Source organism: Piliocolobus tephrosceles, chromosome 4 (genome assembly GCF_002776525.5).
Source record: "Piliocolobus tephrosceles isolate RC106 chromosome 4, ASM277652v3, whole genome shotgun sequence".
In the NCBI taxonomy this organism is placed as follows: Eukaryota; Metazoa; Chordata; class Mammalia; order Primates; family Cercopithecidae; genus Piliocolobus; species Piliocolobus tephrosceles.
This window is the reverse complement of record NC_045437.1, coordinates 153986395-154000477: the sequence shown is the minus strand read 5'-3', so window position 1 is coordinate 154000477 and position 14083 is coordinate 153986395. Positions and strand designations below refer to the sequence as shown.

The following is a 14083-nucleotide window of genomic DNA, read 5'->3' as shown; positions in this document are numbered from 1 at the left end:
CTTGTACCTCTGGTAGAATTCAGCTGTGAATCCATCTGGTCCTGGGCTTTTTTTGGTGGGTAGGCTGGTTAGGGCTTTTTTCAAAGGCAGTTTTGTGCGAAGGGATGGAGATGGCTAGGCAAAGGGTGCTTGCTGCTGATTGATTGGCATGCAATCATAGAGGTGTGGGAAATGGTCCTCCTATGCATGTTGTTGCTTCTGGGTGGGGCCACGGGAGCAGGGTTGGTGGGTCCAGGAGCAGGGCTGGTGAGTTGGTGCCACTGGTGTCAGACATGCAAAAAGCCTCGAAAGATATCTCAAAGGGCTAATCTTGGGTTTCACAATGCTGATTGTTCCTGCAGTGATGTTATTGGCAGGAGTAATTGGGGAAGTTGCATATCTGTGACCTCCAGTGATGACTGGCAATCCTTTATGTCTATACCTTAGCAGAATTCAGGCTCCTCTCCTCCCTCTAGCCTGTTGACTTTTCATTACTTTTAGGGAAGGGCGATTATCATTTAAAGTATAAACTGAATGTCTGGCAAAGTTAGCTCAGCCTAAGCCAAGAAATAATCAAGGCAGCTTGAAGGATAAAGTCAAAAAGGGGGTTGGCTAGATTAGGTTGCCCCCACTGCCATAATTTTCTCACTGATCTAATTTTTGCAGAAGCAGTTTCATAAGTGAGAAGAGGTATCTGGGGAAGTGAATCCCCTCCCATTTTTCTTGAGAACACAGCTCTCCTAACCTATGTTTCATTTTTCCTCTTTTGATTGAAACCTGGACACAGAACATATTTTATCTTCTGCCTCAGTCTGCTATTAGAAAAGCATAGTTGAAGCCTAATGTGACAGCTTCAGTGTCTGAGAGACAGCTGGGAGTAGTGGGGACTGTGGCAAGCTGGTCCCACATCCTGTCCAAGGGAGTGGCCACAACCCCACTTTAATTGAATGTTGCCCTGTAGCCTGATATGCTTGGATCCTCCGATTTTTAAGAGAAGGCAAATAGGTAGATTTTTATGTGAGATATTTTGGTTGGAATGATCATGTAATTCAATGAAAAACAAACAGCTATATAACCCAAGGTTGTGTGAATTGCATAGAATGAGGCTGGGGATGGCTGCAGTCCTGTGGTCTGTGCCCTGGGTCAGGCCCAATGCATGTGGGCCTGCTCATGTGGGCATTGCTAGGCAGCCTTGGGCAGGGCTTGTGAGACTGATCAGGTTTTGTGGTTCTGCCTCAGGATTGCCAGTCCACTTCCAGGGTGATCCTATGTGATATGAGAGACAGCACACACATATGGAAGCCAGGTGCCAAGAGGTCTCTGGCTTCTTCGCTTTGGGACATGTGACAGGTGGACTGGAGGTCACATTGAGGTGAGAGCCCAGCTCAGGTGGTTGGGGGACTGGCAAATATACAGCCAGTGTATATTCAGCCAGCCCCTCCTGATTGTCTGTTAGTGGTGATCCATGGTTGAAAATCTACAAGCTACAGAACATTGAAAGTAGAGGTAGAAAGTACCCATTCATGCAATTACAACCACTGGTAACACATTAATGTGTTTATTTTTCCATTCTGTATACATAGATTAAAGATTTTAAGAAGCTGTGATCATGCTATATGGACAATTTCATGTCCTGTTTTAAACTCAGCATTATAACAGAAACATTAACCATGTTATTAAAATAGCATATAAAATTTTTTGAGTAGATGGGCAATATTTAAAATGGATGTGCACTAGTCCATCAAATACACACGCATGCACACACACAGAGACACACACACACTGAAAGGGTCTATGTAGAATGGTAAGAATTAAGCTTCCAGAATTAGACTACCTGCTTCTAATTCTACTTCCACTGAACCCAAAAAAGGTTGGACAACTCACCTAGTGTCACCGAGCCTCAGTTAACTCATCTGCAAAGCAGGCACGACAATAATAGCTACTTTATAGCTGGCATGCAATGAAATGTATTATACATGAAGACCTTAGCACAATGTCTGGCACATAGAAAATGTGAAATAAATGTTAGCTATTAGTAAATGTATTATTTAACAATCTTCCTACTGGTGAATATTTAGGTTGTTTGCAGTTTTTCCTCTTTTAAAAATAGTGATGTGATCAGCGAATATATTCATAAAGAGTTCTCTTTATTTACGGTTATTTCCCTAAATGTGTGGGCTCTTTGATTCATGAGTGGGTTAAGGGGTGTGGCCATTTTTAACATTCTTGGTACTTATCATGAAATTGTTATCCAGAAGAGCTTTACCAAATCATATAAGTGGCTGCTTACATTTAAAGGGAATTTCCGTTTGACGCTGACTGCCATTGCACAATAACCAGTAATTCTGCCCTGTGTAAATGCTTCCAAATTAACAGAGGTATTCTCCTGGGGCCTCTGCCACTTGGCAAGCAGAGAGACACTGGCCTGTGTTCAGTTGGATGTGCCTGTGACAGTAAGACACCTGTGAAAAAACCCTTCCTTTTAAAATCACTGCCCTTTGCACGGGCATGAGCCTAACTAGGTGGCCTGTTGAGCCAGAGCTAGAAGTCAGGGCTGTGGCCCTGCAGACCAGTAGTCCCTCTGCTGCCTGAGCTATGTCCTTCCTAGAAGTTCATGGTTAATGACACTCACTGCTCCCCCATCTGGGAGTGTTTAGATCTGTGTTTCCATTAAAAGCCTAATTAATGTGTAGATCACAAAGCTCCTCTACATAACAGGAGGTCGGAGTTGGGAGGATCAGGGAAGGACCGAACATTAACTCTGTGCTGACTATCCTAGTCATTGCACCAGGCACAACTGGAGGCAAGGGACTGAGTTTTACACCTGTTTGAATTCACTGTGAATTGCACATTCACAAGCATTTCCTGAGCCCCTGTTCTGAGGCAGGCACAGCGGATAAAGAAGCGTTGGAAGCCCCAGCCTTCAGGGTGCCCGCAGTCTGGTGGAGAGCCAGATGTGTGCTTCAATGAGAAAGGCCTCATGAAAGGCTTTGGAACCCCTGACTCTGGCTTGGTGTATCAGGAAGCCTGCAGAAAGGAAGTGGCCATTCATCAGGTCTTTTAGTTCTGCGTAGCATTTAGAGATGGGGACATGGGATGGAGAAGTGTTTTAACACTGTGGGAACATCATAGGGGAAGATTCTGTGGCAGGAAAATGTAGGCACATGGTGGGACAAGGGAGCCTTTGGTTAGCACAGACAAGCAATGCACAGACAGTGGGGGTTTTGGAAGATGCCAAGTGAGTTGGGAAGAACTTGGATTTCTTCACCGAGGGTAGGCTTAGATTATATTCAGCAGGCAGTAAAGCACTTTGGACACCAGAATGATGTAATCAGAGTTGTGCTGGAGAAGAGGAAACTGGCCTCTGGAAGGGGTGGAAGAGTAGTGGGAATTGTAGAAGTAGGTAGATTGATTTGAAGGCTGCAGCCACAGACCTGGGGCCCTGGGCTTGGAAACAGAGATGGGTGGCAGATCCAGAGGCCCTGATGATATAGAAGCAGCAGGCCGAGCTTTAGGCATAAGCAGGAGAGAGGTAAGTGTCAACAATGACTGAAGATCCCAAAGTTGGATGACAATGAGACAAGTGGAACCCCCCACACAGGGAATTAAGTAGCAAATGGAACATGTAAGATGGTTCTTGGCATGGAGCAGGTAATCAATCAATGCTTACTGTGGCTGCTGCTGGAGGGGCAGGCTTGAGTGAGACGAGGATGAGTTTGGCCTGGTCTGTGTAGTGTGAGGTGCCTGTGAGACTACACCTGGAAGCATCAGGGCTGCAGGTAGAGGCACAAGTGCAATAGGCATAGAAGTGACCATTGAGGTTGTGACATTAGATGCAAACACCAAGTAAGCTGCAAATAAGGCAGAAGATGGCAGCAAAAAGAAGACTTACTAAAGGAATTTGAGAAGGAGCAGAGAGTTACAGTAACACTAATAACTGCAGTTAAAATTATCAAGCTCATACCATGTATTGAGCTATACCATGTTAAGGCCCATTCCATTATCATCACAGCAACCCTATGAAATAGGCCCACTTATCATCTTTATTTTACAGATGAGAAAACCGAGGCTGAATTACATAATTTGTCCATGCTCACATAGCTGTCCCTTGGGGAGGTGGGGAATTACCCCAGGCCATGCAACTCTATGACCCCTAGAAACTGAGTCCTGAGAAATTGGTGTTACTGAAGTAGGAGGAAGGAGCATATGGAGGGGAAAAGTGCTAAAGTTCTGGTGATGATGGGGACAAAGACAGAAGGCAATGGAGAAGGAAAAGGCATTCATTTCCAAGTTGGGAGAGAAGAAAGAAAGAAAGTAAAAATGCAGAGAGATTCTTGAGGGCAAGTGGGAGGAAGTTGAGGGAATTGATGTCAGAAGACCTGGCTCCATCATACTGAAGACAATATGGATAGAAAGGAATCAGAGCGTGGCCAGGATTTGAGGTGAAGAAGGTCCTAATTTCTGGACATGCTAAGAGCAGACAAGCTGGGCTGGATGGTAACAGCAGAGAGGGCCAGCTGAGAGGTGGGTCTCAGCAGGTGAGACCAAAAAGCCATCTGAGCACAAGAATCTGCATGGTGACAAAATAAGGCAAAAACATTTCTGCAGTTTCCCTGAATCCTCAGAGATGCCTGCCTAGGAGGTCATCAGCTGTGCCTCTGAGGCCCTGAGTGCATCCATTTGTCTCTTTAGCAACATGGTTTTATTGCTCCTTTGAAGATGTGTGGCAACCAAGGAAAATATTCTTCTCCAGGCAGGTTGACCTTGGGAAGGAACAGCAGATTTTCCAAGACTTTCCCAGTACAGGGTAGGGGTTGTTGATGTTAAAATCCCTGAAGGGACACACAACCCTTGAAGATGAAAGCTTATGCAGAAAGGCAGGAACCCTTGGAGCATAAAAAGGAACCCAAAAACCTGAAGACAACCCAGGCCTGTATAGCCTGGGCCTTCTTAAGTAGGCTGTGGGTTGCCAACAGCAAGTGAGAGCTGGAGCAATGGCAGCCCAGGAGTGAAGGGAGGAGGTCTGTAGAGAGGCCAAGCATATAGCCATGCAGTTCCAAAGAAGTCCTTGTTCTGAACGGTTTGACTAGTTAGAACCCTTTGAACAGTTTGTCCTTTTCAAACAGTTGTCCCACATGGTTACCAGACATTAATGGTAGTGCATAATACACCATTGTACAAATTACGTACATTGGTGACACATGTTTATTTAAAGCAATTGACAACAGCAAGTATTGTCCTGATTTCTGGACTTAACACCAGTATTCATCATTCTTGGCCCCATGTGGGCAACAGTGATCTCCCTCAGTAGACTTGGCTGCAGGCCACAGCTGCTTGAAGTTGGCAGGTCCAGCACTTCTAGAATCCAGAGTCATATAAGGACAGGGTGATAAAAATAGGAATAAGAACTATTTGCCTTGAGTAAGGGACATTTGCATGGCATGCATTTCAGTAAAGTACATTTGTCAACATTCCCTTTTCACGTTCATAAAAGCCAAATGAGTTGGACAGGCCACTTATTCTCCCCCCTTCACAGATGATGAGGAAACTGAGACCCAGTGAGATTGAATCTCCTGCATGGGGTTGTACATTAAATAGCAACTGAACAGGAATGCAAATCCAGGGCTCTTTCTATGAAAGCGTCTGCCTATCTTGGGCCTCTCAGTTTCCTCTTGAGGAAACTGCTGGACTCTTAGCAACAGGAACTTAGCAACAGCTGGTAATATCCTGGAAAGTGATCTGAGGGGTCCACCAGCCTGCTCAAGCTCAAACCCAAACTGAGGATATTAGAGCCAGCCTGTCCGCTGGAGGATGTACAGCCACGTTACTAGATGCTTCCATCACATCTAAGCAGTGCTGTAGGTGGGACCCTGATTTTGGAATTTCCTTTAATATCTAAAGCCTCTGACCCAAGAATCAGTCAGGGCCAGCCTTTTGACGAATGCCGAGGGTGTGAGTCTTGGGAGTGCTGAGACCTGCCTAAGTCAGGTGCTCCATTGTCCGTGGAGTGGATGCTGAGATATTTATGGGACTCGGGCCACAGTGTATGATTCCTGTCAACAGGAAACTCACCGCCACACTAAGTGCAAAACAACATGCTCAGAAAACAGTAGCAACAGAGGCAAGCCATACTAGGGGGTACAGCCACTGGCATGGGCTGCAGGCCCCTTTTTCTAAGAGCGCCTTGTTAATATGGAAAATGTGGTCCAATCCATCAAACAGCAGCTGTACTTTTAAGTATTAGAGGACTAAGAAAACAAATATGTCAAGAAGCTGCTATGGATTACTAGTATGTTTAAGTAAAATGTTACTGTGTTACCTGTGATAGCACCTACACATATGAGAAAAATGGGCACATATGTATGTGTGAGACATTGTAGGAATTCTGTCAATGCATAATGCTCATGGATTCTGGGGTGCCTTGAAATGATTCCCACTGGCTAAGCCTTACTGGACATAGAACCCTCGTGAAAACCCGCACATCCCTGACTAGTGCCCCACAGATCCTTATTTGTGGATGGCTGATTTGTCAAGGATTTTCTGTAGAAAGTGGCCTCTTGAGAAATTACATTGTGTTCCTGTTCCACCACCCACATACCCACACAGCAGAGGAGGCTGGGAGCACTTTCTCTTCCAGAGAGTGGCCAGGCCTTTGTGCTCCTGAGGGCCAGCCCTGCTCCCCTCAGTGGCCAGCCATTGTGTTTCTGCTGGCCTTACTGTTTCCAAAGTCATGGCCCATTGAAGACATTGAATAGCATTGACTGAGAAAGGAAAATAAATGGAACATCTTTGTGTTTGTGTCTAAGGAAGGCACAGTGACTTTCTGTGGCTGGGTCCCTGGGTTCTGGAAGAGGGGCAATAGTGGTAGATCCGGTGTCCCCAGTCTGTGTCCAGCCCAGCTCAGCCCTTCTGAAGTTGGACGTGCCCTAAGAGATGGCTGCGTTGGTACCTGTTAGGATTGGCGAAACCTGGACCTACAACCCCCACCCCCCAAAATAAAACTCCCTGCAGAAGCATCTACTTTCTAAGCATCTACCATCTACCTTCCAGGCTAAACAGGAGGCCAGCAGTGAGGCACTAGCACTTCACAGAGAGCTGCAGAGCCAGATAGCCATGGCCTGTGGGTTTAGGTGTGCCGGCCAGGTCTGAGCTGGTTAAGGCAGGAGGCCTGGGCCCTCCTCCGCGTCCTAGGGCAGCGGGTTGCTATTTTCATTGACTTCGGACATCTTGCTAGTCTTGGTTACATAGGTGCAGGGGGCCTGAGATGGCCCTAATTGAAGCTGGGAAAACGAAGGAAATCACAGGCATCCTGAGTTTTTGAGGTACATAATCCATATCTATCCTAATAAAAGGTAGTATGCCCTTGATCTAGAGAGGCAGCAGTTTTTGAGGTACATAATCCATATCTATCCTAATAAAACATAGTATGCCCTTGATCTAGAGAGGCAGCAAAGGTTGGTCTCAAATGCAAAGCACTCATGATTTACAAAAGATCAAAATTTGATTAATGTTTTTATCCTCATTACAGAATAAAAAATTCTAATTAGATAAATTAGGTACACTTCACTTGAGAAGGAAATATACCTAATGCCAATCCTTTCACATATACATGTATGCCCTGAAGGTTCAGGAACAACAGACTGGGAGTTGGCAGTTCCCTGTAAGCTGTGTCCTGATCCGGCACCTCGTAGTCTTCCTCAGGTTCCTTGGACAAAGGACATGCAAGTTCACAGATCTCAGTTGTGCATATTTCCAAGACTGACTTTCCAGTAACTTTCCAAATCAGCTTTTAAGAGTCATCAAAATTGGGTTTTCACAAACTAAAATTGGTCCCATGGTATCAGAGTACCAAGAACTCTGATTCAGTGTTTTCCTGAGGCTATCTGCCGAGTCTCCTGGCATCCCCCCGACTCTGCCACCCCCACAAGCCAGAGAGCACTTAGCATCACATGGGCCACTGGTGGAGATTTCTGCTGTTTTCCAGAAGAAGGATTTTCTGTTTTTTCCCGTTTATCAGCAGGGCTGTCTTACACTGGTCATAGTTTTCTATGGCTCCTACTCTTGCTGTTGAATTGAAAATCAGTATAAGTGATAAGTGCATCATCATGTTAGGTTTGTCTGACTTTGGGCCTCACAAATAGTGGTGGTGTGATGCATTTTTATCTCAGGCATATTTATGCGTAGAATTATAATAGCCACCTTTGATGACATTCTGCTCTGTGGACCCAATATGAATCATCCATACCACTATTGCTAGTGCCAGTGCTGATGGACTTGTAAGTTATAACCAGTGCCCCAGAGAAAGGTTGCTTCTCAATGAATGATACCTCATGATACCACAGAGTTCTTTTACCTTGAAAATCAGGGGAAGATAGGTAGCCTGTGGAATCACTGCTTTCCCTAAATGGACTGTAAACAAAACAGTTTATTTCAAATATAAGAAGTCACTTCCACTGTAGAGTGTGATGACATAGGTGAATGCAATTGTAAAAACTTATCAATCATACACTTGAGAGCTTTACCTTTTATTGAATAAAAAGTATACCTCAATTAAAAAACAAACTGATAAAAACAAGAATAAGAGGCCAGAGGAGGAGAACAGGGGCTTTTGAGAATGAGACTTAAGAATGGGGAGGAGGTCCAGCCAAGAATGCATGGCCACAATGTACTAAGGAAATGTCAGACAAACCTCAAATCAGGAAAGCTCTATTAACAAGCAGAGGAGTCATGTACTCTTAAAAAATGTCAGTGTTACAAGAAACAAAGAAAGGCTATGAAAATATTCCAGATTGAAGCACTGCATCCTGTCCTGGAGGGGAAAATGCTATAAAGAGCACCATGAAGATCAAATGACAATTTGATTATAGATGGTAGATTAAGTACTGTCAATGTAGCTATACGAAACTGATAATTGTACTATACTTATGTAAGACAATATCTCCATTCTTAGGAAATATGTTTCAACATATTTAGGGGTAAAGACCCATCAAGTATGTAACTCACCCAGAAATAGTTTAGAAAATAGTTATGTATGAATGTGTAAAAATACATCTATATGTACACACACACACACACACACACACACACTCACTCCCTATTGCTTACCTTGGGAAGAAAAGAAGAAAAAGGATAGGTTTGGGTCTTGTTGCCAAAGTCAGTTCAAGGTTTGATAGGTGTTTTTCCAACATCTGCACCTCCAAGCAAACACGTTGTCATCAGAATCCCCTCTTTCAATCAATGACTCCTGAAAGCCACATCATACCCATAGCTGATTCATGAAAAGCTTGACTCCTGGTTAAGTCGCTGTTACCTGGAAATGAATGGGGCTTAGGCAAAGTTTAGACACTGGGACAATTACATTGATTCAGTTGAATTGAATGCACACGAGTGAGAAGGGAGGGAAGTAAAGAGAGTGGGAGAGAGAACCCACAAAAAATAAGCAAATGAGCAAAAAGGTTAGCAATGGATAAATCTGGGTAAATGGTATGTATGGGCATTCTTTATACTGTTTTGCTTTTTATGTTTCTTTTGCAAATTTGGAATTATTTCCAAATAAAAAGTTTTTTCAAAAAAAATTGGGAATGAAGGCTCTAGAAAGAATTCCAAAAGCTTCACAGTATAAACTTGGGTCAGTTTGGAGTTGTGTCAGTATCCTGGTGATGGGAGTCACCGTGATAATTATACTGCACTAACAGCCATAGATGGGTAATTCCAAAGCAATAAAAGCTAGATTGGTTATGTGGCAAACCTGGGAGAATGAGAGAGAATTTCCTTATTGCTTACTCTGCAGAAAAAAGGAAAACAGTACAGGAATTCTGTTGACAAGGCCAGTTGGCGGTTTGGTGAGTGTTTTCCCAACATCTGTACTTTCAAACAAGCAGATTGTTATCAAGATCCTCTCCTTCAATCAGTAACTCCTGAAAGCCACTATTTACCCATAGTTGCTTCATGAAAACCTTGACTTCTGGGTCAAGTCAGTGTTACCTGGAGATGAAAGCAGCTCAGGCAAAGTTTATACATTGGGACAATGACATCTGTTCTGTCTAATGGCAAAATTTCCTCAGATGAACCAAGCAGTAGCACCGTGGATTTGGAAGAGGAAAGCATGCCTAGTGATCTCTCAGTGGGCTTTCAAAGGCCATCATGTCTGATCTTGCTCAGAGGGGCCTTGTGCCCCCAACGGTGGCTACCACCCCGGCTCACCTCCTATGGGATCCACTGTGGAAGAAGTTGGCTCCATCTCCTGCCCACACTGAAGTTGGCCTAATGGTTATGTCAGGGATTCACTCCCTTCCCCACTCGCAGATGGAAAATACAGCATGGGTTTGTTCAAGCACACTTCCCAGGCACACAGAAGCCTCCCCTTCAACCTCACCTGCTTCTGGGATGAGTTAAAGTACAGGTTGCACTTTACTCTCCAATCTCTAGACTGTGGAGTCATGAAGCTGAATGCTCCTAACATTTCCACTGGTAAAGATGGACTGTCTGGGGGACTTGGACATTGACCTATATGATGAAAGCTGTCTGCCTGTTTACCAGCATGTGTAAAACCAAACTGAAACACTGTACAGAGAATTAAACTCAGGTGGCAAAATAGGCTTGTGGTCACAGACAAACTTTATTCTATTTCTTTCCTGGTCGTGTCACATTATGTTATTTCCTGGAGAAGGGAAAGTTAAGAACAAGAGCCTACTTTATCTGCACTGGGTCTGGAAGGTCTGTCTGGTCATGAATCAAAGCCTCATAGCAGAGAAGGATGCATAGCAGAGAAGGGTCCATAGCAGAGAAGACAAGCATCAGAGCAGGAGATGGGCAGCAAATGAGAGAGAGGCAGTCTCTGCTGGCTATGTGCACGCCTAGAAGAACCTGGAGACAATCCCTGAGCTGCCAGCATAGACTACTGAGATTAGACAAGAAGATAGCAGCCCTGGGTCCCAGGACTCTGGGGGCCAAGAGCCCCAGTTCTGCCCTACAACTGTTTAGGGCACAGCCTGACCAGGGCTGGAGTAAGTCACTGAGAATATACCCAGCTCTCCAACCTGTGGGTCCTGCTACCAATTCATGTCAGCAACTTTGGTCTCAGTTGATAACTTATTAAGCCCCTACAATGTTCAAATCACCATGCCGGACACTGTACATGTATTACTTTATTTGCACTCATGACAGCCTCTCCGTCTTTTAACGTAAGGAAATGAGCTGAAAATGCTGACTTGCCAAGGTAAATTTCGAATTATTTCCAAATAATTTTAATAAAATTATTCATTTTATTTTTATAAAATTATAAATATTAAATTATAGATTTAAAATTTTATATATAATTTATAAATTATTTTCTTTTTTATTGTGCCTAACTTTTATTTTCTTTTTTTATGATACTTTAAGTTCTAGGGTACATGTGCACAACGTGCAGGTTTGTTACATATGTATACATGTGCCATGTTGGTGTGCTGCACTCATTAACTCATCATTTACATTAGGTATATCTCCTAATGCTATCCCTCCCCTCTCTCCCCACACCATGACAGACCCTGGTGTGTGATGTTCCCCTTCCTGTATCCAAGTATTCTCATTGTTCAGTTCCCACCTGTGAGTGAGAACATGCGATGTTTGGTTTTTTGCCCTTACGATAGTTTGCTGAGAATGATGGTTTCCAGCTTCATCTGTGTCCCTACAAAGGACATGAACTCATCCTTTTTTATGGCTGCATAGTATTCCATGGTGTATATGTGCCACATTTTCTTAATCCAGTCAGTCTATCACTGATGGACATTTGGATTTGTTCCAAGTCTTTGCTATTGTGAATAGTGCCGCAATAAACATATGTGTGCATGTGTCTTTATAGCAGCATGATTTATAATCCTTTGGGTATATACCCAGTAATGGGATGGCTGGGTCAAATGGTATTTCTAGTTCTAGATCCTTGAGGAATTGCCACACTGTCTTCCACAATGGTTGAACTAGTTTACAGTCCCACCAACAGTGTAAAAGTTCCTATTCCTCCACATCCTCTCCAGCACCTGTTGTTTCCTGACTTTTTAATGATTGCCATTCTAACTGGTGTGAGATGGTATCTCATTGTGGTTTTGATTTGCGTTTCTCTGATGGTGAGTGATGATGAGCATTTTTTCATATGTCTGTTGTCTGCATTAATGTCTTCTTTTGAGAAGTGTCTGTTCATATCCTTCGCCTACTTTTTGATGAGATTGTTTGTTTTTTCTTGTAAATTTGTTTGAGTTCGTTGTAGATATTTTTATAAAATTATAGATTTTAAGTTTTATATATAATTTATAAATTATTTTCAATAAGCGGTAGAGCTAGGATTTGCAGCCAGGACAGTCTGGCTCCAAATCTCATATACATTTTGCCCCGCCACACTGTGCATAAGTGTGTACACAAGACACATACACACACACACACACACACACACACAGCATGCTGGATTTTCTAGCTTCAAAAAAGAGCTCAATGTGGCTTGTCATAATTGATTCTAGACATTCTGAAGTCACATCTGCTTCGAAAGAAGTAGTGGTATTGACCTAAAGTAACTGGTGTTCTATCATGTGGCTGAGATTGTCCCCAGTCTGGCTGTGTACATTGGCAGGGGCTCTTGTTGGGACCTCAGTATCCTGGTTTGAGCTGCCAAGATCAGATTTGGTAAAAGCTGATGGGCTACATGAGAGGGAACTGTCAAAGGGCTGGGCTGGCTCCAGTGTCAGGGAATGTCCAGTCTCTTACGCCCTGGGTCACTTGCCACCTTCTCTCCCTTGTCTTTGCAGCCAACCTCGGTTTGAAGTCCAAGGCAGTGGCTTCTGGGGAGCAGCCAGCATACCAGGGGCCCGTGCACTGCATTACAACCATTGTGAGGAATGAGGGCCTGGCAGGGCTGTACCGGGGGGCCAGTGCCATGCTGCTGAGGGATGTCCCAGGCTATTGCCTCTACTTCATCCCCTACGTGTTCCTGAGTGAATGGATCACACCTGAGGCCTGCACAGGCCCCAGCCCCTGTGCCGTATGGCTGGCGGGCGGCATGGCAGGTAAGGGCAGCAGCAGCTGGAGCCGCACCCCTGTGCAGGCCACGGCAGTGGGACTGCTGGGGAACTGCCATGCCCTTCTCAGCCCAGGGGGAGGGCAGGACACATTTAGGTACTCACCCAACAATTATTTGTTAGGTACCTACTGTGCCCCTGGCCGTCTCCCATCTCAGCCTCATCCCTTTTCCTACGCAGCTATGAGAATGGCAGTTCCCATTTGAGCCCATTTGACTTTCAAGCAATGGATATATTTTGAACACATACTCTGTGTCAGGCATTACTAAGCTTTGGAAAGGAAATCCATTATCATGGTTCAGTTTATTAAATGCAACCTTTGTGACGTAAGGATGCCATTAGTTCTACAAGGCAGGAATCAGTCTCCCCATTTCACAGATGAGAAAACTCAGGTCCAGAAATGTTAAGTAGCCAATCCCAGGTCACACAGCTGGTGCTGACAGTATAGCAGGGACTCTGCAGCTAGAAGGATTTAAGTTCAAATCCACACTTCATCATTTTGTGACCATGGCCTGGCTGTTTAACTTCCCTGCTCAGAATCCTGCACCACATTCCTCTTTCGTTTAAGGTAAAAGTTACATCCTTGCAATGGTTCTCCAGGCTCTCAGTGATCTAGCTCCCTGTTCCCCACCCACCTCACTTCTACTCCTCTCCCCTTGCTCACTTTCTCCAGTCACACTCATCTCTGCTGCAACTTGACCATGCCTGGCCCTTTCCCAACCACAGGGCCTTTGTACCTGCTTCTCGCACCTCCTGAATTTAACAATGTGGAGGCCACTGGGTATTTTGGTAAGAGCCATTTGATGGAGAGAAGGGTGTAAAAACCTGATGGAGTGGGATCAAGAAAGAATGGGATGAAGGATATTGGTGTACCCAAGTATACACAACTCTTCTGAGGGTTCTGCTATGTTGTAATGAGGAACAGAGAAACAGAGCCATAGCCAGAAGGGTTATGGAAGTCAAGAGAGGATGCTTTTTAAGAAGGCTGGCATCATGGCATGTTTGATGTGATGGGAAAGATCTAACAGAAAGAAGAAAATCATGAATCCTCCTCCTCC

General features: G+C 44.4%; 1 protein-coding gene across 2 annotated transcripts in view; it reads left to right on the top strand.

Moving 5' to 3' along the window:
* SLC25A48 (solute carrier family 25 member 48) overlaps positions 1–14083 on the top strand; it is a 60568-nt gene that overhangs the window by 25798 nt on the left and 20687 nt on the right. For both annotated transcript variants that reach the window (XR_002726699.2, XM_023193884.2), the window contains exon 5: positions 12756–13013. Coding sequence is in view for 1 of the 2 variants with exons in the window: in XM_023193884.2 (XP_023049652.1) it covers positions 12756–13013 (258 nt within the window). In the remaining variant the exon portion in view is untranslated. The remainder of the gene's footprint in view (positions 1–12755; positions 13014–14083) is intronic.